We start from the raw sequence: 19,378 nt of genomic DNA on the forward strand, positions 1-19,378 counted from the left end.
AACAAACTGTCAGACATCCTATCCCAGGCCTGGAATTTCCCGCCTTTTCATCAGTTTGAGCAGCGTTCACCGATTATTCAGATTCCCATCAGGCCAGAGGACACCAGCGCAAAAATCAGGAGCTACATGACAACAAGAACAGGAAGTAAAGCTGGAAACTTCTGGATGAAGAGGAAAGAAAGACCATCATCAAATTCCTCATTTTTTAGACATCAAGCACTAAACACGCTGCTGTTCTGACCGTCTGCTGTCCTGACCGTCTGCTGTCCTGACCGTCTGCTGTTCTGACCGTCTGCTGTCCTGACCGTCTGCTGTTCTGACCGTCTGCTGTTCTGACCGTCTGCTGTCCTGACCGTCTGCTGACCTGACCGTCTGCTGTCCTGACCGTCTGCTGTCCTGACCGTCTGCTGTCCTGACCGCCTGCTGTTCTGACCGTCTGTTGTCCTGACCGTCTGTTGTCCGGACCGTCTGTTGTTCTGACTGTCTGCTGTTCTGACTGTCTGCTGTCCTGACCGTCTGCTGTCCTGACCGTCTGCTGTTCTGACTGTCTGCTGTCCGGACCGTCTGTTGTCCGGACCGTCTGCTGTTCTGACTGTCTGCTGTTCTGACTGTCTGCTGTCCTGACCGTCTGCTGTCCTGACCGCCTGCTGTTCTGACTGTCTGCTGTCCTGACCGTCTGTTGTCCGGACCGTCTGCTGTCCTGACCGTCTGTTGTCCTGACCGTCTGTTGTCCGGACCGTCTGCTGTTCTGACCGTCTGTTGTCCTGACCGTCTGTTGTCCGGACCGTCTGCTGTTCTGACCGTCTGTTGTCCTGACCGTCTGTTGTCCGGACCGTCTGCTGTTCTGACTGTTTGCTGTTCTGACTGTCTGCTGTCCTGACCGTCTGCTGTCCTGACCGCCTGCTGTTCTGACTGTTTGCTGTTCTGACTGTCTGCTGTCCTGACCGTCTGCTGTCCTGACCGCCTGCTGTTCTGACTGTCTGCTGTCCGGACCGTCTGTTGTCCGGACCGTCTGTTGTCCGGACCGTCTGCTGTTCTGACTGTCTGCTGTCCGGACCGTCTGTTGTCCGGACCGTCTGCTGTTCTGACTGTCTGCTGTTCTGACTGTCTGCTGTCCTGACCGTCTGCTGTCCTGACCGCCTGCTGTTCTGACTGTCTGCTGTCCTGACCGTCTGTTGTCCGGACCGTCTGCTGTCCTGACCGTCTGTTGTCCTGACCGTCTGTTGTCCGGACCGTCTGCTGTTCTGACCGTCTGTTGTCCTGACCGTCTGTTGTCCGGACCGTCTGCTGTTCTGACCGTCTGTTGTCCTGACCGTCTGTTGTCCGGACCGTCTGCTGTTCTGACTGTTTGCTGTTCTGACTGTCTGCTGTCCTGACCGTCTCCTGTCCTGACCGCCTGCTGTTCTGACTGTTTGCTGTTCTGACTGTCTGCTGTCCTGACCGTCTGCTGTCCTGACCGCCTGCTGTTCTGACTGTCTGCTGTCCTGACCGTCTGTTGTCCGGACCGTCTGTTGTCCGGACCGTCTGCTGTTCTGACTGTCTGCTGTTCTGACCGTCTGCTGTTCTGACTGTCTGCTGTCCTGACCGCCCGCTGTTCTGACCGTCTGTTGTCCGGACCGTCTATTGTCCTGACCGTCTGCTGTTCTGACTGTCTGCTGTTCTGACCGTCTGCTGTCCTGACTTTCTGCTGTCCACTGATTACCTTCAACATCTTTACCGTCCCTCTGTTACATCAGCAGTCCAATGGTTTCCTCCAACAGCAGAAACCGGGTCTGACCATCAGAAGTCAGAAAACTTTACCTCAATTGGGTGCAGTGTGTGTGTTTCTGTGTGTGTGTGTGTTTGGGTGTGTGTTTCTTTGTGTCTCTAGTCTCCTGTTGAATGTCGTCTTTCATTTACTCGTCATTGATTGGTCACAGCAGTAAACGGCGGTTCGTCAGCTTCTCTCCAAAAAGTCAAACCCAGTTTTTACGATCCTCGAACACCTCGGCCAATCAGGAGCCTCCTTCCAACCGCGGCCACATTCTTTGTGATCAGGTTATAAAGTCGGCTGTTGGCTCTTCTTCATCACTGCTTCCTCATCCGTGGAGCTTCTCTGAAGGTAAGAGACGTTTCGGCGCTTTAATGGTTTTATTGATTTAATGTTAAAACATTTTTGACTAAAGTTGTTTGGTGTTTATGTTCAGTGGGGGGGGGGGGGGGGGTTGAACTCTCAGCCTTTGGAATTTAATGAGAATTCTAAATGTGACCCATCAAGAACACATGATAGATTTATGAAATAAAGGCTGGTCATCAGATGAAACTACTATGTTATGCTTTGTTGTGGGTTGCACAGTGGTGCAGTGGTTAGCACTCTGGTGTTCCAGGGAGAAGGTTCAAATCCCGGCTGTTTTTTTCTGTGTGGAGTGTGCAAGTTCTCCTCGTTCATGTGTGAGATTCCCTGGATCTCCACGTTCCTCCCAAAATCCCAAAACATGTATTGTCGGGTCACTGATAATTCTAAACAGTCGTCGTGTCGTCCTGATTGGCTGGACACACCTGAACCAGGTAATCAGCCATGAGGAGGGCAAGACTATCTGGAGATCATGCAGACACACCGGCCCACGAGGCCTGGAATTGCCCACTCATTCCCTAACTGAACAGTGGGATAAGCTCCAGCAACCCCATCACCCCGAAAGGGATTCAGTGCATTCTCAATGGAGGGAGGGAGGGAGGGAAGGCGGGAAGGCGGGATGGAGGGATGGCTGTTGAGGGCTGCACGGTGGCGTAGTGACTGGAACCCCCCCCGGCAGCGAGAAGAGCCTGGTGGGTTTTCTCCGGTCTCCAGTCCAGAAACACTGTCTGAGGTTCAGCAGTGATTCTAAATAGTCTCTTAGGTGTGAACGTGGGTGAGTGGCCCTGTGAGGGACAGGTGAACTCCATCTTCACCAGACAGTGGGTAGGATAGGCTCCAGCATCCAGATGGATGGATGTTTGGCTGTCAGTCATTTTCCTCCCTGCTGGCGTTTGCAGTAATGATGGAATCCACGGGCAAAAAAACGTTTGATCGTTCTGAAAAGGAACCACCTCTGCAGGTATTAGATCCATGAGAACCGAGCAGTTCTTTTGACACCAACTAGTTTTCATGATTAACTGAGTCACTCTGAGCCCCTCCCTCATCAAAAATACATATCATTGTGTCTCTGTTGATCAGAGAAGACGAACATGAAGGGTTTGAACTCACCCGTCTCACCCCCTCAAGGTTCTCCAGTTTTGTGAATCTTGGTTCTTCTTCCGCCAACGTTTGCAACTAAAGCAGCTCCTCGTCTCAGGATGAGGTTCAGTAAAGGACGAGTTTGCATACGTTTACTCAGTAAAGATGCAGCTTTGCCTCAAAGGTCATTTTCACAATGCTGGATAAAATGATACGTTTCATCAAAAGTGATAACCCAGTTGGAGATGTTTGCCCAATTTAGTTTCATTCGATTCATCACAGAGATCACCTGATGAACCACTTTTCTTTTGTCGCTGCCTTTACGTTGTTCAGAGGCAAAAATGTTGTCAGAGAACCCATTATTTGTGGTTGAGGTCCAGACCGGATCTGCTGTCAGACTGCTGGTTCTGGAAAGATGACTCACACTCTAGCAAACCTTTGATGTTAGAAAGCCTTTCAGCTCATTCATGAACCAAACGAAGGACCTGGTTTGTCTTCCTGTGACATAACTTCAGTCATTTAACTATCATAAAGAAAATAGATCCTCCAGTTATTCTATGTTGATGTTAGAACCCCCTTTGTTGTATGGGGGTTCATCAGGGTTTACTGTTTAGTCCATTTTATATATAAGTTATATAGCATTTCTTTGCAGACGATATTCTTTTTGAAGGGATTTTTCCTGAAGTTCTGAAAAACTACAGATTTAATTCCTGTTAAAAACTTTTTTGCTCTTTTTGAAAGGAAAGTCAATCATCTACCAAGTCTTGATGTTGATCCATGGCATGTGGACTTCAGATCCTCTCTGAAGTCCACATGCCATGGATCAATTATAAGACAGTGTCACCTGGATAAATGAGAACTTTCACAGACAAATCATCAACCATGTTTAGCCTCAGTAGTTTGGTCTTTCTTTTTATAGAACAAATGCACCAGTGTCACCTGGCAACAGGTCTCTGCTTTTTGTCCTCATTTAGATAATTGTATGACCTTTTTTACTGTTGTAAGCATATCTGTTCCCATTCTACTTCAAATGGTGCAAAAACATCAACATCAAGGAGTTTCTCAAGAACCAAAGGCGGCCGCTCCACATTCCTCCACACTGGTATCTAGATTGTTCTAAAATGGAACCAAATAATCCTGAAAATGATGTTACATTTTCAAACACTGTTTACTGAGGGGCACCCAAACTCTGGTTCAGCTGATTAGCAGTTATAAAAGCAGTTCCATGTTTGAGGAGATCTTCACGGCCCATTTGGGAGAAGTGGTGACACTGCGGCTTCGTGGTCCGATGCAGAAAAAGCTGAATTTCATGCTGGCTGCAGCTGAACAGCGACCGGCTTTGTGGGCAGCAGCAGCTGACTGCCTCATGCTGAACCAAAGGCTGAAGTCTGGAGTCACGATGACGAACCTCGTCTCTGTTTTTCTGTGTTTCCCTGCAGATCGGGACGATGGCAGCTCGAGAAGATCATGAGGTGAGAAAATCCTGGAATGAACCCCACACCCATTCGTCCAAACAGTTGGGGGGAAAAACAAAGTTTGAAGAGTAGAAGCTGGATGAACTGAAAAAGTTGCTGACAGCTCTTTGAGATCTGGACGATCTTCAACGAAGCTGGCGGTATGGTCACATTTACAACTGTCAACGCGCGATGGGGAGGCATAAGCAGAATTACCCAGATTAGTTGCTCTTGCCCGCTGTTTTGAAAAATGTCGGCGTAGTCATGAATATAGACGGCGGCAGTCAGTCGAGGAGGACGAAATCAGGCAGCCACAACCGGATTTCAGACCAGCAGCAGCTCTGATTGGACGATGTGTAAATGTCACCGGATGTTGGTCATCCGTATCATGTGCCACCGGCCGCCAGCCACCCGGCAGCCCAGGGGTATGTAAGCTCTCTACATACTGTCTGAGCAACACTGCACTGAAACCACAACGTCACCCAGTGTCGCCCTCTGTGTCCATGTTGCTCTTCTTCTGTCACTATTGCAGAAAGCACAACATTCTGTGTTCTTCATGTTCTTCTCAGCATCAGGTGCAAATCGCCAAGACGCTGGTCTGGGAGTCATTGTGGTACCATCCACGCCATGATGACTTTTGTGCAGCATCAGTGCCGTCTCCCCATGTGGACCCACGGTGGCCGGGATTCCCAGGCCCTTGTCAACACCCCTACTCCAGTGCTCGTGCTACCGTACGATTGTGATACGGAGGCAGGGGTGTGGCTGGAGGGTGGCAGTCTAAAATTGGCCGATCATCAGATGACTATGGAGACGCTCCTATCAGTTAATTATCGCGCTGTTGCCTTTCTGCCACCCGCCTGCCACCGCGCGATTTCCAAAAACCTGCCCGACGGCCACTGACCAATGTCAAGAAATCGTCCACTGACCATAAAATTTGGACTTTTTCCTAAAACCTCTGCGGATGCCGTGCAAAAATGTGACAGCCGCCTGATAACAAATGCTAAATCTTGGATTCTAAGCAGAGAGGTGATGATGAGTTGAGTCGTTCAAACAGGAGCCACTGACATTTATGTTCTGGAAAACTGTTCAATCGAACAAAAACAGTTTAATCGATCCATAAAAGGTCCCTTTCTGCTTAGAAAATGGGGTTGAAGTCAGGAACAGAAGCTTCTGATCCGTGTGGAGATCTTCAGGTTTTTATGAATTAAAAAGTTGTCTTTTTTTTTACCTGAGGAGCGGTTTTGCTAGAACTGGTTAGTTGGTTTGAACCTCTTCAGTTTGTTGATTATCTGGGTTTACTTTTTAAATGCTAGCAGCCAGGAAAAAAGCTAGGAGGTGTCTTGGAAGATGGTTAGTGGAATGGTTGGTTAGTTGGTTAGTTTTACAGGCTAGATACGTTTCTCCAAATGGATTAATTGTTGGAGCTGGACTATTTAACTGCTGGATTTTTGTTTGGTTTGTTTTACTGATTAGCAAAAGTAGAACCGTTTGTTGGTAGAATTCACTGAGTAAATTGATTGATTGGTGTTTTTACAGGTTGTCTTGCTTATTTGGTTTAGTTGTTGTCTTTTCATTATTGGATCATTAAAATTGTAGTTTGGTGAAACAAATTGGTAGTTTTTAGTTCTGCTTAGTTTTCAGATTTACTACTTTGAAAACAAACCTGTTTGATGTTAGATCTGGTGGGCCGGTCGGTATCAGTCTGACGCTGTTGAATAAATAGTTGACAGGGTGAGTTCTGGTTAGATGGCTGTTTCGTTGCTGGTTTAGTGGCTAAATGTTCAGACCTGTTTGTTTTTGTTTGGTTTGAAGCAAAGGATCCATCCTCGGTTGATGATCGATTGGTGGGACTTGTGGGTAATTTGTCTAGTTGTGTGTTTTGTTGGTTGTCTGTGGTTGGGGGGGGGTTACGGATGGCTCAGCTGTTGGGTTAAACTGCTCACCTGGTGGTTGGTGGACCTTCAGTGACCCGTCTCACCTGTGTTTCAGACCAGTGCCTTGCTCAGAGTGTCTCACCTGCCTCTGGTGCGCTCGATGGTACAGTCCGTCACGTCAGCGTACTCGGGCGCCAAAGATCGATACCCCCTGCTGGGCCTGATGGGCGGAGTGGCGGAGGTTGGTGTTCGGAACATTTCTGAAGAGGCCATGAGACGAGCCACGCCCCTGCTGGAGAGTCTGGAGCCCCAGAGTGCGTGCTCACCCCCCCTGCTGACACCCCCCACCCCGCTGTTGGTCACATTTTAGGCCAATCGTCTTTTTCCTCAGAGACTCACCTGCTCAAACTTCTTCTCCACAGTTGAAGCTGCAAATAGTTTTGCCCTCGTCGGACTCGACAATCTGGAAAAAAACTTCCCCTTCCTGAACCAGTCGCCAGAGGAGGTGGGTTCTGCTCTCCACCCGGTCACAGCAACACTCTAGATCTCATCCGTTCACAAATGGAGCTTCTCCAATCTGAAAGTGAAGAGAAAAGGAGAAATAAGAACCTGATCAGGTCCAGCAGAACCAAAACTGAGGTCCAGGAAAACATCAGGAACCCCTGAAGAACTCACTGGACCAGCTGGTCGGCGGTTACTTGGATGTCATCCGACCTCCTAACTCTGCTGCTTCTCAGATGCTGAAGCACCTGAAGGACGCCTTCTTCCTGACACTGGACGACCTGCAGATGTGGGTGGTGGACGGGCTGGACGGAGCTCTGAATCAGGTGGAGCGTTTGGCGGAGGGGGTCCGGCAGACGGGTCGGCAGCTGCAGGAGACTCCGGTGGGACAGGCGGCAGCCCTGGGACTGGACAACATCCTGAGCCGCATGGAAGACGCCACCGCCTACTACCTGCCCCTCCCACCCACCATGCGTGAGTACAGAAGCCCTGAAGGAACAAACAGAAAAAACGCAGGTTTCTAGATGCTTCTGTTCTTGGGACTTTACTGAAATTTACAAAAATACACAAACTTGTTGAGACAAACGGGTTTAAGGCTGAATGATGCTACAAAGAAACAGATTAAATCGTTTTGAAGTAGATCAATCTTTTTCAACACAAAAGATGCTTAAAATGTTAAATAGTTAAACGTTTGTTTTGATCAACTTTCTCGCTGTGGATTCCCACAATGCTTAGCGCTGAGACGCCATCAAATGGAGGATCTGCATCTGTCCTGAAAACCAAACGGCGGCTTCTCGTGATCTCATGGATCCTCATGACCGTCCCAGACAGTGGGCGGAGTCAGACTGTTTTAGAAAAACGGATTTGATAATGTATGAAAAAATAATTACTCAATCAAACATTTTGATTTAGGCTGATGTGTTTTGAAGAATTAAAACTTCTGCTTCCAAACTTTGGCCTCATTTGAGAAAAAGCTTCAGTCTCACATTTCAAAAGCGATAAATCTCACCAAAGTTATCTCAATTTCCTAAAAGAAACTGATGAGACACTCAGACTTGACAGGTTAAATTTCACAATAAATAACACATTTGTTAAAAAATCTAAATACCAAACTTTAACTCACATTAAGAGAAATCTGACATTAAAAAACATTCCGGATCAAATTGATTTGTTTGGTGAAAATGAAACTGTTGAGTCTCATTAAGGTCACGACCAGCTTCTTCTGTTGTTGCTGAACGTCCCACACCATGACGTCAGTCACACAGAAGGTGAAATGATCGCAGTGAGGAAGAGGAGCAGGAGGCCTGCGAAGGCTGCAGAAAGCAGCTTCATGGAGAGCAGCTGAGGAGACAGAGGAGAACGTTCGGGTCTCCTCTGTCTCCTCAGGGTTTCTCCTGATTCATGCAGGAGATCTGAACACCAATTAAGAAAGGTCCTCGCATGAAGATGCGTTTTGGCTGAAAGCAAAATAATCCAGTTTTTCCTTTTCAAACTTCAGAGGAAGAGCGACAATTGCAGAAAAATATTCCTAACAAATGAACAAAAGCTCATGTCAAACATTTAAATGAAGTAAACCAGGATCTCTAAATCTGCCAATTTGTTCTGTTTTGATTCTTTAATCTTTTGAAACTATTTCATTTCTGTTCATTTATTAGTGGCTGTAAAAAGTTCAAAAATAACTTTGTTTTTGTTTTGCTGTCGGATCTTCAGAGTTCAGTCAGAATCGGAATTATTTTTAGCGAAGCCTGCACTGACTTTTTCACGGTATAAAAACAAGAAAAGGTTCTGAAAAGCAGCCGTGATCTTCACTGGTCCCTGAACGCAGCACAGTTCAGGTGTGATGACAGTGAGTCCACACCTGCCCCTTTTCCAGCCGCCCCGCCCTTCAGCCCCTGAGGCCCCCGGACCTCCTGGGTTCTTCGGGTTTAACGGTGGGATGTGTTGGCGTGTCCTTTAGGGCGGGAGTGGGAAATGAGGGTCCAGGAGTACGAGGATGAAGATGAGGATGAGGAGCCGGGCCTGTGGACGCGTGTGCGCAGCCTCCTGCTGACGCTGAGCCTCCAGCTTTACCACCGACTCAGCAAAGTCAGGGAGCAGCTGCAGAGGGCCGTCCGGACCCTGGAGGGCGCTGCCAACAAGGTGAGAACCGATTCAGGTCTCCTGTCATGTCAGTCACGAGGAGCTCAGTGACAGCAGGCACGGAGACTTGGACCGGTGGAACCAGAACCTCCAGGATTCTCATTGCACTGGTCTGCCATCTTTGAAGTGAATGTTTAACAAAGGTGATGTTCCTCAAAGCTCCGCCTCCTCTTCTTATTTGAAATACCAGTAAAAACACATCAATATTTAAGTGTAATGTATTTAAACTGTTCTACCAAAGAAACCAGCTTCATTCTTAGAAAACTTTAACTTCCATTTTCTCTTGTTGGTTCCTCTGAGCTTCAACTTTCTGTTAGTTTTCCCTAATGTTTCTCAGCTTCAGTTTCTTCTGGTCCAGAATTTTTCTGTTCCTCTGACCTCTGACCTCTGTGATCTCTTTCACCGGCCCTCCTGGAGACCTTCATCTGCAGCAGATTACTCGATAGCAGAAACAGCAGCTGAATCTTCCTTTTGTAAATTAGCATGAAAGGACCTGAGGAAGAGGAGGATCTCTTCATCCTTCATTCTGACCTCCACTGCCCTTCTGTTCTCTCTCTTCCTCGCGCGTCCATCTGTGGCGTCTTTACACGTTCTGTCCTCCAGATGGCAGCGGCGCTGCTGCCGTCATCTTCAGACGGAGGCGGCGTTTCCTGGAAGTTCAGAGCAGAAGGTTCCTCAAAGGCTGGAGGAGTCCGACTTTCTTCAGCTGACAGTGAAGCTCAAATGGAGACAAACCGGCGCAGCTTTGAAAACTAAGTTTAAGAGAGAAAACGATGAAGCAAATCCTTAAAAGAAAACTATTTCTAGGGTCAGACGTTTTAGGCAAAATCCCGAAACTCAGCTTTGGTGAAGCTGGAGATTTGTCCTGTAGAGAATGTTCAGGTCCACACCTGGAAAAACACCTGAACCAGAACCACGAGGTTGAAAGCAGATGAACGTTTAAAAAATGTTAATTCCCCAAACATCTGACAAATTGTCTTTGGAGATGTTCAGTGAAACAGCAGACACTAAACCAGACGATCTCCAGTTTGGTTCAGGCTGCAGTTCTGGTGTCAGACGTGGAACATCAGAGGTGCACGTTCCTCCTTTAAATGTTTTTATTTTTAGGCTGCAGAGTCCTAATTTGAGGAGATTTAGAGATCTTCAGGTTCCACACAGACTGTGATGATGGTCGTGTTGAGGGACGGAGGTTGCGCCCTGAAAGGGCCGAGCGTGTCGCTGATAGAGATCTGATGTGATTATCCGGAAACGCCCGTGCAGACGTGATGCAGCTGCTGCTTCAGGCGCCCCCAGGCCTCATGGGAGTCTGAGTCAGTCTGCAGGAACAGACCTTCTCTGCTGAGGTCTAACACAAAACCAGGCAACCAACAAAAAAGAAGGAGTCTATCAACACCACTGAGACGGTTTAAAGGAATAAAATTAACGAGTTTAAACTATTTGAGGACATTTGAATCCGTCCCATACTTTAAATCCAAACTGACGACAAACAAACAAAAGAAAAGCTTCAGGAAAATACAGCTGGATCTTCAAAATGAGGGTTGAAAGTGTCTCAGGGCTGAAAGTGTCATCTTTAGCAGGGCTTTAGCAGCGAGGCCTGCTTCCTCTCTGCAGGCCTCGCTGCTAAAGCCGAGCTGGACTACGTGCCGCCTGCAGCATCCTTCTGATGCTGCGATAAGAGCCAGGCGGCGTGCGTTCTGCACGTCGTCACGTTCCCCTCAGCGCCGCCTGAGCTTACAGCTGCTGACAGAAATGACGGAGGGGCGGGGTTAAAAACCTGCTGTCAGCAGACTGTGATGCTTTTTAGTAACTTACCCACTGATGTGTCATCTGCTGGTGGCTGTTTAGCATCCATGAACCCTCCAGATAACCTGAACACAAACACACCGTCAGTCTTCAGCCTTTGTCTCTGTCTTGTTGGCCCTTTGTTCAGGTTTTGGACTTTTCCCTGATTCTCGCCTGAAGGAACAGACTCTGGTCTCACACTCGTCGTGCTTAAGTCCATTGGCCTGTAGATGTGAGAGCTTCACAAATCTTTTGGTCACGTGTTATTGGCAGTGCTTCAGCTGTTGTCTCGATTGTTGTCTCTACCTTTACATGTAGTAGCAACCGACCCGGACAAAGCAGGAAGGTGATAGACGGCTCAGTGAACCCAGGAGGCAAAACGTTCATGCACATATTTTTTTACGTTCATGCTGCGGGCGGCAGGTCGTAGTGAACACTAACACAATACGTACGGGTGAAGTAGGTGAGATAACAGGAGTCTTTACTCCCATCAAAGACGTCTAAGAGGTCAGTGTTGGGGGTGCAATGATGGCCTGCCCCCCCATCCCATCCCCCAGCATGCACAGCCTGAAAACAGACTTGTTGTTGTTGTTGTTTGTCCAGATCAACAGAAATCTGTTTGCAGGTTTCTGTGTGAAAACAACAAACTCCTGTTTGCTTCTCACTTGTTGTTCTTCTTCACACTAATGAGGACTATCAGCAGCTTGTTCCTCCGTGTGTGCACGTGTGTGCGCACGTGTAACACTGGCGCCGTAGCAGACTTTCAGGGGTCTCTTTTTGACCCAAATCAATCCATGAGTTTCAGAGGACTCTGTTTCTGCAGGAAACTCCCACCAGGCCATTAAAGCAATCGGTTAGTTCTTCTCTGATTGGTCGACTGAGTCCATCAATCAAAATTAAAAACACATTTGGAACCAGGAGAAGAATCGTAGGAACTTCTGAAGATCCAAAAGTAAGAGCCGACCAAATGTTTCGGTTTATTTCTGATTGTTTACTCGATTCTGCCTTCCTGTCAGTCAGGACCGGTCTCCTCCTCTGGGGTTTGTCCCAAACTGGACCTGACCCCATTCCAGACCCCCTCCCCCCATGATCTTCTGCTCTGCGGTGTCCTCACGTGCTGCTCTCTGCTGCCAGCTTGGCCTTGGTCCAGGTCCAGATCCTCTCCTGGGAAACCTCAGCATCTGCCAGATGGACTCATACTCGGTTCAGATCACCAGAACAACAGAAGAAGTTCTGATCTGGGTTCAGCGCTCCTCAGTTACAGCTGCTCTGGAAAGACCAGGAAGGGCGAAACTGCAGAATCAGAGTAACCATCTTCAGAAAACAGGATCGTAAAAATAAAAACACATTTTTATGAGGAGATGAGGAAGAAGAAGCTGAAGGCCCAAACGGAGTGCCAGTACGGAGGCCCATTAATGGAGTCACGTGCACATAAAATGACCCCTGTAGAAAATCTCATCATGCTGACCTTTAAAATATTGGAGATGGGGGCCACAACCAACTCTCTGCTCCAATTGGTCAGATTTATTTGAGCATCACAAAGTGTTCAGCTTCTGAAGGGTTTTGGCAGCTAAGGCTGAGGGGGGTGGAGGTAGGGGGTTACTTCCAGATGCTTATGTTTCAATAGCCCAGCTGGGTTGCCCTAGTGCCTCCATCTTTACATGGCTGACACTGCACAAGGAGGGGGGGGGGGGGTAAAAGTGGCCTGCAGGCTTCTGATTCAGTGGTTTTCAACCCCTGTGGGGGAAATCTTCAGGTGAAGCCAAAATTCTGAATGTTTCCCAACCCCAGCACCTCCAGGCCTTCTTTTTTCTAGCATCAGCTCTGTGCTATGTCATTCCACTGACCATCTCTCCTCTTCCTGATTGGTCCGGCTCACGTCAATAGGTGAAGCAGTTGTGAAGTATTTGTAAAGCTGATAGGAAGTTACACACACTTATGTGATGCCCGGATAGTCAACAACCTGTGTGCCCCATTCAAGTTTCGCCCTTAGACAGCGCAAATCAACTAAGGGCTTTTGCGAGTAAGGCCGAGCTAGGGCTGGTGGGGCTTTAGGATCTGGGGGTTAATGAATGGGCCTCATACATGCAGGTTGCGCCTTAGTGGGGCTTTTGAGGTCTGCAGTCCAGCGTCCCTTTGCTCCCGGGTGGTGAGGGTTCTTTTGGCCCCTGGTTCTGTTTTCCTCAATTATTCTACTTTTCAATCGTCCATTTCTACAGGTGGGTCTGACCGTTGTCTTGGAACTGACTGGTGATATGCTGCAGTACATTCAGAACCTCTTGGTGGCGCTGTTGTACCAGGCAGAGAGTCTCAGAGAGACCACAACGAGGAGAATCAAGGATCGGGCCACTGCCCTGGCAGAGATGAGACCGCTTCAACAGATCCGGGAGCTGCCGGACCAGATCCAGCAAGCTCTGAAAGAACTGCAGGAGCTTTCCAAGATCCTCCTGCAACTGGTGATCAACACCACCCCGCTCTACAAGCTGGTGAGTCCGGAGAGGAGTACAGACAAAGCCCCTCTGAAGCAGGACTGATCATCTGCACAAGAAGAAGAACAGAAAGGCTAGGTCACACATTGCCCAAACTGATCTGGCATCAATTGACATTTGAGAATTCCTAGATCCAAAACAACAAAAATGCATTTGTAGTTCTTCACTGATTAGGTCACTGGCTCTCCAGTGTCAAGAATTGCAGTTTGTTAATTCTGTCCAATGAGTTTAGTTGGTCTATGGCCGATGAACCATCACGACTTAGTTTAGATTTTCTAATTAGATGAGATGTTCATTTTATGTGTTTGTCAGCTGGATCAGCCGTCCCATCAGGAGGTGCAGGACTTTCTGAACCAGGAGGACGTAGCGTTGGACAGCTCATCTCGCCGCAGTTCAGCTAATAGTCTCTTCCTGAAGGCGATGGACGGCCGTCCTCGTCGTCGCCGTAGTCTCTACTCCCGCATCAACCAGAGTCCTGGAGAGTCCCCCAACGGTCGTCGCTCCAGTCTGAAGGATGGCTCCAGCTTAGATGTCCCCCCACCATCTGAGGGAAACGCCCTCCGACGACCGTCCGCCACCGACCTGCTGCTCGCGCCCCTCAAACAGTTCGTCTCCCAGAGCCAGAAAGCTTTCGAATACCTGAGCCCCAACTCCATGGACAACACCACTGCCTCAGCTGAAGAGGTCGACTCTTAAACTCTGATTTGGTCTGTGACCCCGCCCACCTCCAGTCTCCGCCTCTGATATTGGGTTTTTCTGCCTGAGCTGCTGCTGGTTTGTTTCTTCATGTTAAAATTGAACACATTTTTCAAATTTCAACTCAGTCATCTGGGCTGGAGGTCTGCTGTAACAAGGGGAAGAAGAATTATGGGTAATGCAGTATGGCAGTGAGGCATTTTGTCTTGTTTTGTTGATCAATGTGGGTCAGAGGCAAATATCCTTTTTTGTTCTGTTTACGCAATTGTAAAATATAAAACCAGACATTTTCTTTTAACAAAATATGTCCTCTGATGAATATTTGTTTATCTGAAATGTTTCTGAAAGTAGAGTTTAATCAATTACTAAAATTGGCAGTTAGCATTCAATTTAAAACAAAAATATATTTTACCTCTCAGACCTCAGCATGGTTGATCCATCCAAGTCAAGAATACAAACAGCGGCTGTACCTTTGTACTTAGTAGTGTAAGGTCAGGCCTTCTCCACCAGAATAAAGGAGCTGAAAATGTGTCACAGGAACCCAAAAGTTCCTTTTCATATTTTTGTTCTAAATTTTGAGGGGTCATTAATAAGACTCACCAATGGAATGCATGGTTACAATGACAAACGTTGGTTGTTCTAAACATGAAGGTTTGATATCGGGCTTCATTCCAAGACTCCTGTATCAGAACATCATTGTGGTTGGAGTTAAAGTAACAACATGCCAAGAGCATCATTGACATCACCTCAGGAAGCAGAACTTTGTTGGAGCAGTTGACATATTTTTTGTTGAGCTATTGGATAGATACCGTTCTCCAGAGATGTCTCAATATGGAGGTTTTAAGGCTGATTTGATGCAGAGCCATTAATACATTCTAAAAATTAGAATTCTCACTCTGATGATTCAAAGTTAATCTTTGGTCCCCAAAACTCAACAGTTCAGGCTAAGTAGTAGTTCCTAGTGGTGAGTATTATAGGTAGATGTTCAGTGAACATTCAGAGTGAAAGGGTTGGGCTTGATGAGATGGAATCAAGAATCGTCTGCATACTGCAGCATCGAGGGGACTTACGGACAGTGAAATAAAGATCCTTTGTCAGAACTTGATCTCCGTGGATTGTTTTTGTAACAGCTCCGATTTTTCTTAAGTAGGAGTATTCCAGATAGCGTAAAACAGAAATGATAGACTGTTAGACATTAATAATAAATAGAAAATCCACCCAGTTTCCCCTTTAGTTCTAAACTGGCAGTTAACACGTTTTTTTTTCAGCAGTAATTTAAGACACCAAAGTCAAACGCATGTTCTCTCAGCGTGACGCGATCAATCTTACTAGATGTGGAAGCTTTTTGTTTGAAGATGTTTGGATGAGGAACTTCAATGTGAAAGTCAAGAGGAAGTGATTATGTGAAAGTTATTTTATCAACTTTGATAAATATTTGGGTCAATAGACTTTACTTCTTGAGACAAAAAATATTTTATCATTGAAAATGAAATAAAACTTTGTTAAAGCTTGCATTGTTACTGTCATTGTTCTTATTTATTTTTATAATAACGTTTCGTTTCTGCATTTATCTGACATACACATGTACAACATGAACCACACACAAACATATATGACACGTCACATTTATGGTGAAACAGCAGGTTTATCCCAGAGCACATGGCTTCTTCATAGCTAAGTGTTAATGTTCTTAAAGTTAAAATGTTAACTTTAACAAGTTTTGTCACGACTGAACTAAATCTTTTGAGAAAGGAACTAATACATTCCAAATCTCAATCAGCAAAAAAATGAGATAAAAACACACCAAGAAAACAGTCAACAATTCATAGAAATGAAAACAACAGATTATTGTTACAAACTAGAAAACAGTCAGTCGGGTTTCTGTTCATCCTTTCCTCTGGTTTAAGCTGTGGATTCAGACCTGCTGGTTCCACCTGTGAAGTTGTCCTGAACTCCATCAATCATTTCTTCCTCTGTTTTTCAGTCATTGTCCCTGAAGCAACGACACACATTTGTGCAGCTTTTACCAACTTTCCAAACATTTAAACCACAAAAAAACACCTTCTTCAACTTTCTTTAGTTCTTCTCGTCCTCAGATTATCTCAGAAAGTCTCAGCAGTTGGTCTAATGTTCTTTGATTCCGTGAAATGGCTGTCAGACTCATTCAGCTCGTTTCTTCCCGAACACTGCAGACATGCTCCTGACGATGCCCCTGACGCCGGCTGAGCTCTTCCTGAGCGCTCGAGTCTCCCTCACCAGGTCCACCAGCCGGTGGAATACCAGCAGGACGCTGTGGTACGTCTCTGCGGCCGACACTTCGAAGAAGCAGCAGCCCTGTGTCAGAGCCAGCAACCGGCCCTCCTCGCCGGAGACCCTACGGTGATGCTGCAGGTCTCGCTTGTTTGCCACAATGACGACCGGGCAGGACGCCGGCTTCCTGCTGCGCCGGACGAGCTGCAGCTGCTGCCGAACCGCATCAAAGCTGCCGCGGTCGCAAATGTCATAGACCAGGATCATCCCATCCGCCCACTGAAGCTGCTTTTCGCTGACCCAGCAGCTTTTCTCACCGACCTGAAGAGAAGAAACTGGTTTATATCAGCCAAATAATCAACAAATCACTGATTCTGTCTGCAGAATTCTGTTTCCATACAATCTAAAGTGTATTTTTGGTTTGGAGATTTTACAACAGTTATTCTGATATTTAAAAGACAATTGCAAAGAGGAGTCCACAGAGTTCAAAAAGCAACAGCATTTCACCTCAAATAGCATCATGGTACACAAAAATAGTTACGTGTTGTTTCCATTTAGCACAGCGGGAAAAATTTGTCCCATAAAGGGACAAAAAACGTAGAAGGCCCCAGAATATCACATAAACAAGAACATTCACACTTTTCATGTTAAATATGCACTGTGTGTGTGTGTATGTCAGGTGAGTTTACCTGTGAGTCCCAGATGTTGATGCATATTTCCTGACCGTGGATTCTCTCCATCCGACTGTAAACTGACTCTGCAAACACAGAAACCGATTCAAACATCTGTGGACCACTGATGGACTCCATGTGGGGCCGACAGACGAGGGACTCACCCATGTCTCCGTACTCTCCGATGAATCTCCTGGTGAGGAAACGGACGGTCAGAGCTGCAGAGACACACAAAATGTTCACAATGTGAGTCTCAGAACCAGAATTCTGTTTCATTTTTCTGTTTCATCTAAAACTATACCAAAATGTAAATTGTTTTTGAAATAATTCTTCTTACCAGTCTTGCCAACATTATGTGCTCCCATCAGCAGGATGTTTACTTCCATCCTCTGCTGGTTTCCCTCCATCGCCTCCACACGGCTTTTCTCCTCCACCACCATCAGGACTTACTTCTTGTTTTGCTGCTGTAGATCAACAGTCTGTTGGTCCTGCTCCTTATATACTCCGTGGGGGCGGGGCTTCAGACAGACTGAAGCTCTTGGTTGGTGGAGAGATTTGATCTGAGTGCTGGTGTGTGGATGTGTGTGTTTGTTTATCTGGTTTTGTGGGGACCACATCCAGCTTTGGTCTTCATCACCGAGGACAGTCCGGAGTGGCGGGAACACATTTAATAGCACGATGGAATAACTTTGAATGTCCACGCATGCAAAGATGTCAGGTTTACACAAACATTATGTAACTCAATCAGGACTTTTTAGACTTCAGGGACTTTGCTGATTGTTTAATCATGTTTTTTCGGGAGCCGTTAACTCTACTTCATTGATAAAGTCCTGGTTTGGTTTCCCCCAAATGATCTGGGCCTGAATGTTCACCACCCCCATGCAGCAAGTTGCAGTGTGACACGTGACCTGACGGGATTGTAAGCGCAAAGAGGATTTAGATTTGCAAAAGTCTATTTAATATTTTCTTCGTCTTTAGCACAGATAGTTTTTGCCAGTTTTATGTTTTCAGTACAGAGATGTTGCCTAACTGACGTCAGAGCTTTGGGGAACCAGCATGTTTAGCACTCAGAGCAGATCCGCAGGTACTGTGTCCAAATACAGAACCGAATGATCCCAGCAGACTTTGGCCTCAGAGACAGAACAAAAGACTTTGTTCCATCAGGATCATTGTTGGTCAAAATTACGTCTTAAAATAACTTTTTGTTTTTTATCAAAGTAACAGGATCGATTTACTTTAATGGATCAGATGAGTTTTGTAAAGTCACAATGAGGTAAATGTGAATTTGACAGATTTAGGTCCAAAGGTTTTCCAGGTATGAAGCCATGAATCTGAAATCACTGCCTGTCAAATCAAAGCATTTATAATTAAAGCGTTTAACTTTCTGTTTGAAGCAGCGCAAAAGAAAATGAGAAAAACCTTCACGTTTGCTATGTTTGAAACTCACAGATTGTATTGCACACCCGTCCCAGTGACGCCATGATTATCACTGTATTTCATCAGAGGCTTTTGAATAAAGTCGTTCCAACTGCTGAAGATGACTTTCTGCTTCAAACGGAGAAACTGCCGGATTGGATGTGGAGACGAAGCGGTGCTGCACTGCCCCCTGGTGGTTTAAAGTCTCTGCAGCTCCATCCATCCATGTATCCGTTCATCCATCTATTCACTGATGAATGGATGGATCACCCTGCAGAGATCACCAGATCATGGCGTGGTCTCTGCAGACCCAGATTGACCTCTTTATTCTCTCAAAATGTTACATTTTTTTATGTCAGCCTGTCCTGCTCTCTGTTCATCCTTTGAAATCATTTTTGCTGTTCCGGAATTCATTTGTAAAACATATTTTTGTTGATTTAAAGAACATGAAAACCTTGTAAAGATAGAGTCTGGACATACAGAATTGTGAGGGTTCAGAGGTCACAGAGGGTTCAACCATCCAACATTGATTTTTCTGTGACGGACTGTCAGTCATTCACAGATAAAACACAAACATTTGTCAACTGCAGAAAATCTGTTCCTGTAGATGAAGACAAAAAGACTTTTATAAAAATTGTTGATTTTTGTTGTTGCTTGAAGTTTTTTTTGACACTAAACCCACCTTTGAGTAGAGTTGTGGGCGGGACGGGGTATAAAAAATATAGGACTACAAAACTTTAAAGATGTGACCCTGAATTGTTTCACTAAAACATGGAATCATTTTCCTTTACAGCAAAATCATCTTTTGTTTGGTTTTAATTTAAAAAGTTTCATTTTACAAAATTGCTCAGTTTAAATCTGAATTTAGCTGAAAACCTGTTCTTCAAAACCGAACAAACTCAATTTCAATTGA

General features: G+C 46.2%; 3 protein-coding genes across 4 annotated transcripts; 1 reads left to right on the top strand and 2 right to left on the bottom strand.

Annotated features, from left to right (window-relative positions):
- Window positions 1–77: 77 nt before the first annotated feature.
- On the bottom strand, window positions 78–1,711 carry LOC111948984 (another transcription unit protein-like). The gene is made up of 3 exons (XM_023964582.1): window positions 1,666–1,711; window positions 322–1,604; window positions 78–122 (listed from the first exon to the last, which is right to left on the bottom strand). The coding sequence occupies exons 1-3, from the start codon at window positions 1,709–1,711 to the stop codon at window positions 78–80; spliced, it is 1,374 nt and encodes a 457-aa protein (XP_023820350.1).
- LOC101171360 (perilipin-2-like) lies at window positions 1,528–15,640 on the top strand. Of its 2 annotated transcripts, none has more exons than XM_011485858.3 (8): window positions 1,528–2,101; window positions 4,633–4,665; window positions 6,637–6,835; window positions 6,944–7,026; window positions 7,259–7,496; window positions 8,980–9,161; window positions 13,244–13,429; window positions 13,745–15,640. In XM_011485858.3, the coding sequence occupies exons 2-8, from the start codon at window positions 4,642–4,644 to the stop codon at window positions 14,126–14,128; spliced, it is 1,296 nt and encodes a 431-aa protein (XP_011484160.1). In that variant the 5' UTR covers window positions 1,528–2,101; window positions 4,633–4,641; the 3' UTR covers window positions 14,129–15,640. The 2 variants fall into 2 exon arrangements, with proteins under 2 accessions (XP_011484160.1, XP_011484159.1); XM_011485857.3 differs by having other exon boundaries at window positions 1,529–2,101; window positions 13,163–13,429.
- Window positions 15,641–15,644: 4 nt separating this feature from the next.
- Window positions 15,645–19,284, bottom strand: LOC101164589 (ras-like protein family member 11B). The gene is made up of 4 exons (XM_004078427.4): window positions 17,387–19,284; window positions 17,214–17,267; window positions 17,068–17,135; window positions 15,645–16,699 (listed from the first exon to the last, which is right to left on the bottom strand). Exons 1-4 carry the CDS (start codon window positions 17,487–17,489, stop codon window positions 16,289–16,291), a joined length of 636 nt encoding a protein of 211 aa, XP_004078475.1. The 5' UTR covers window positions 17,490–19,284; the 3' UTR covers window positions 15,645–16,288.
- Between the last annotated feature and the right edge of the window lie 94 nt (window positions 19,285–19,378).

The sequence above is a fragment of the Oryzias latipes genome, chromosome 16 (genome assembly GCF_002234675.1).
Source record: "Oryzias latipes chromosome 16, ASM223467v1".
NCBI classification, from domain to species: Eukaryota; Metazoa; Chordata; class Actinopteri; order Beloniformes; family Adrianichthyidae; genus Oryzias; species Oryzias latipes.

Excerpts from the sequence above, each read along its gene's own strand:
- LOC111948984 (XM_023964582.1), bottom strand. The coding sequence starts at position 1,711 with ATGTTGAAGGTAATCAGTGGACAGCAGAAAGTCAGGACAGCAGACG. Across the intron at positions 1,605-1,665 it reads GAAAGTCAGGACAGCAGACG|ACGGTCAGAACAGCGGGCGG; the intron begins GTCAGAACAGCA and ends TCCGGACAACAG. Across the intron at positions 123-321 it reads GACGGTCAGAACAGCAGACG|CTCCTGATTTTTGCGCTGGT; the intron begins GTCAGAACAGCA and ends GTTGTCATGTAG.
- LOC101171360 (XM_011485857.3), top strand. The coding sequence starts at position 4,642 with ATGGCAGCTCGAGAAGATCATGAG. Across the intron at positions 7,027-7,258 it reads TGAACCAGTCGCCAGAGGAG|ATGCTGAAGCACCTGAAGGA; the intron begins GTGGGTTCTGCT and ends GCTGCTTCTCAG. Across the intron at positions 9,162-13,162 it reads TGGAGGGCGCTGCCAACAAG|GTGGGTCTGACCGTTGTCTT; the intron begins GTGAGAACCGAT and ends CCATTTCTACAG.
- LOC101164589 (XM_004078427.4), bottom strand. The coding sequence starts at position 17,489 with ATGGTGGTGGAGGAGAAAAGCCGTGTGGAGGCGATGGAGGGAAACCAG. Across the intron at positions 17,268-17,386 it reads ACATAATGTTGGCAAGACTG|CTCTGACCGTCCGTTTCCTC; the intron begins GTAAGAAGAATT and ends GTGTCTCTGCAG. Across the intron at positions 16,700-17,067 it reads TCAACATCTGGGACTCACAG|GTCGGTGAGAAAAGCTGCTG; the intron begins GTAAACTCACCT and ends TCTTCTCTTCAG.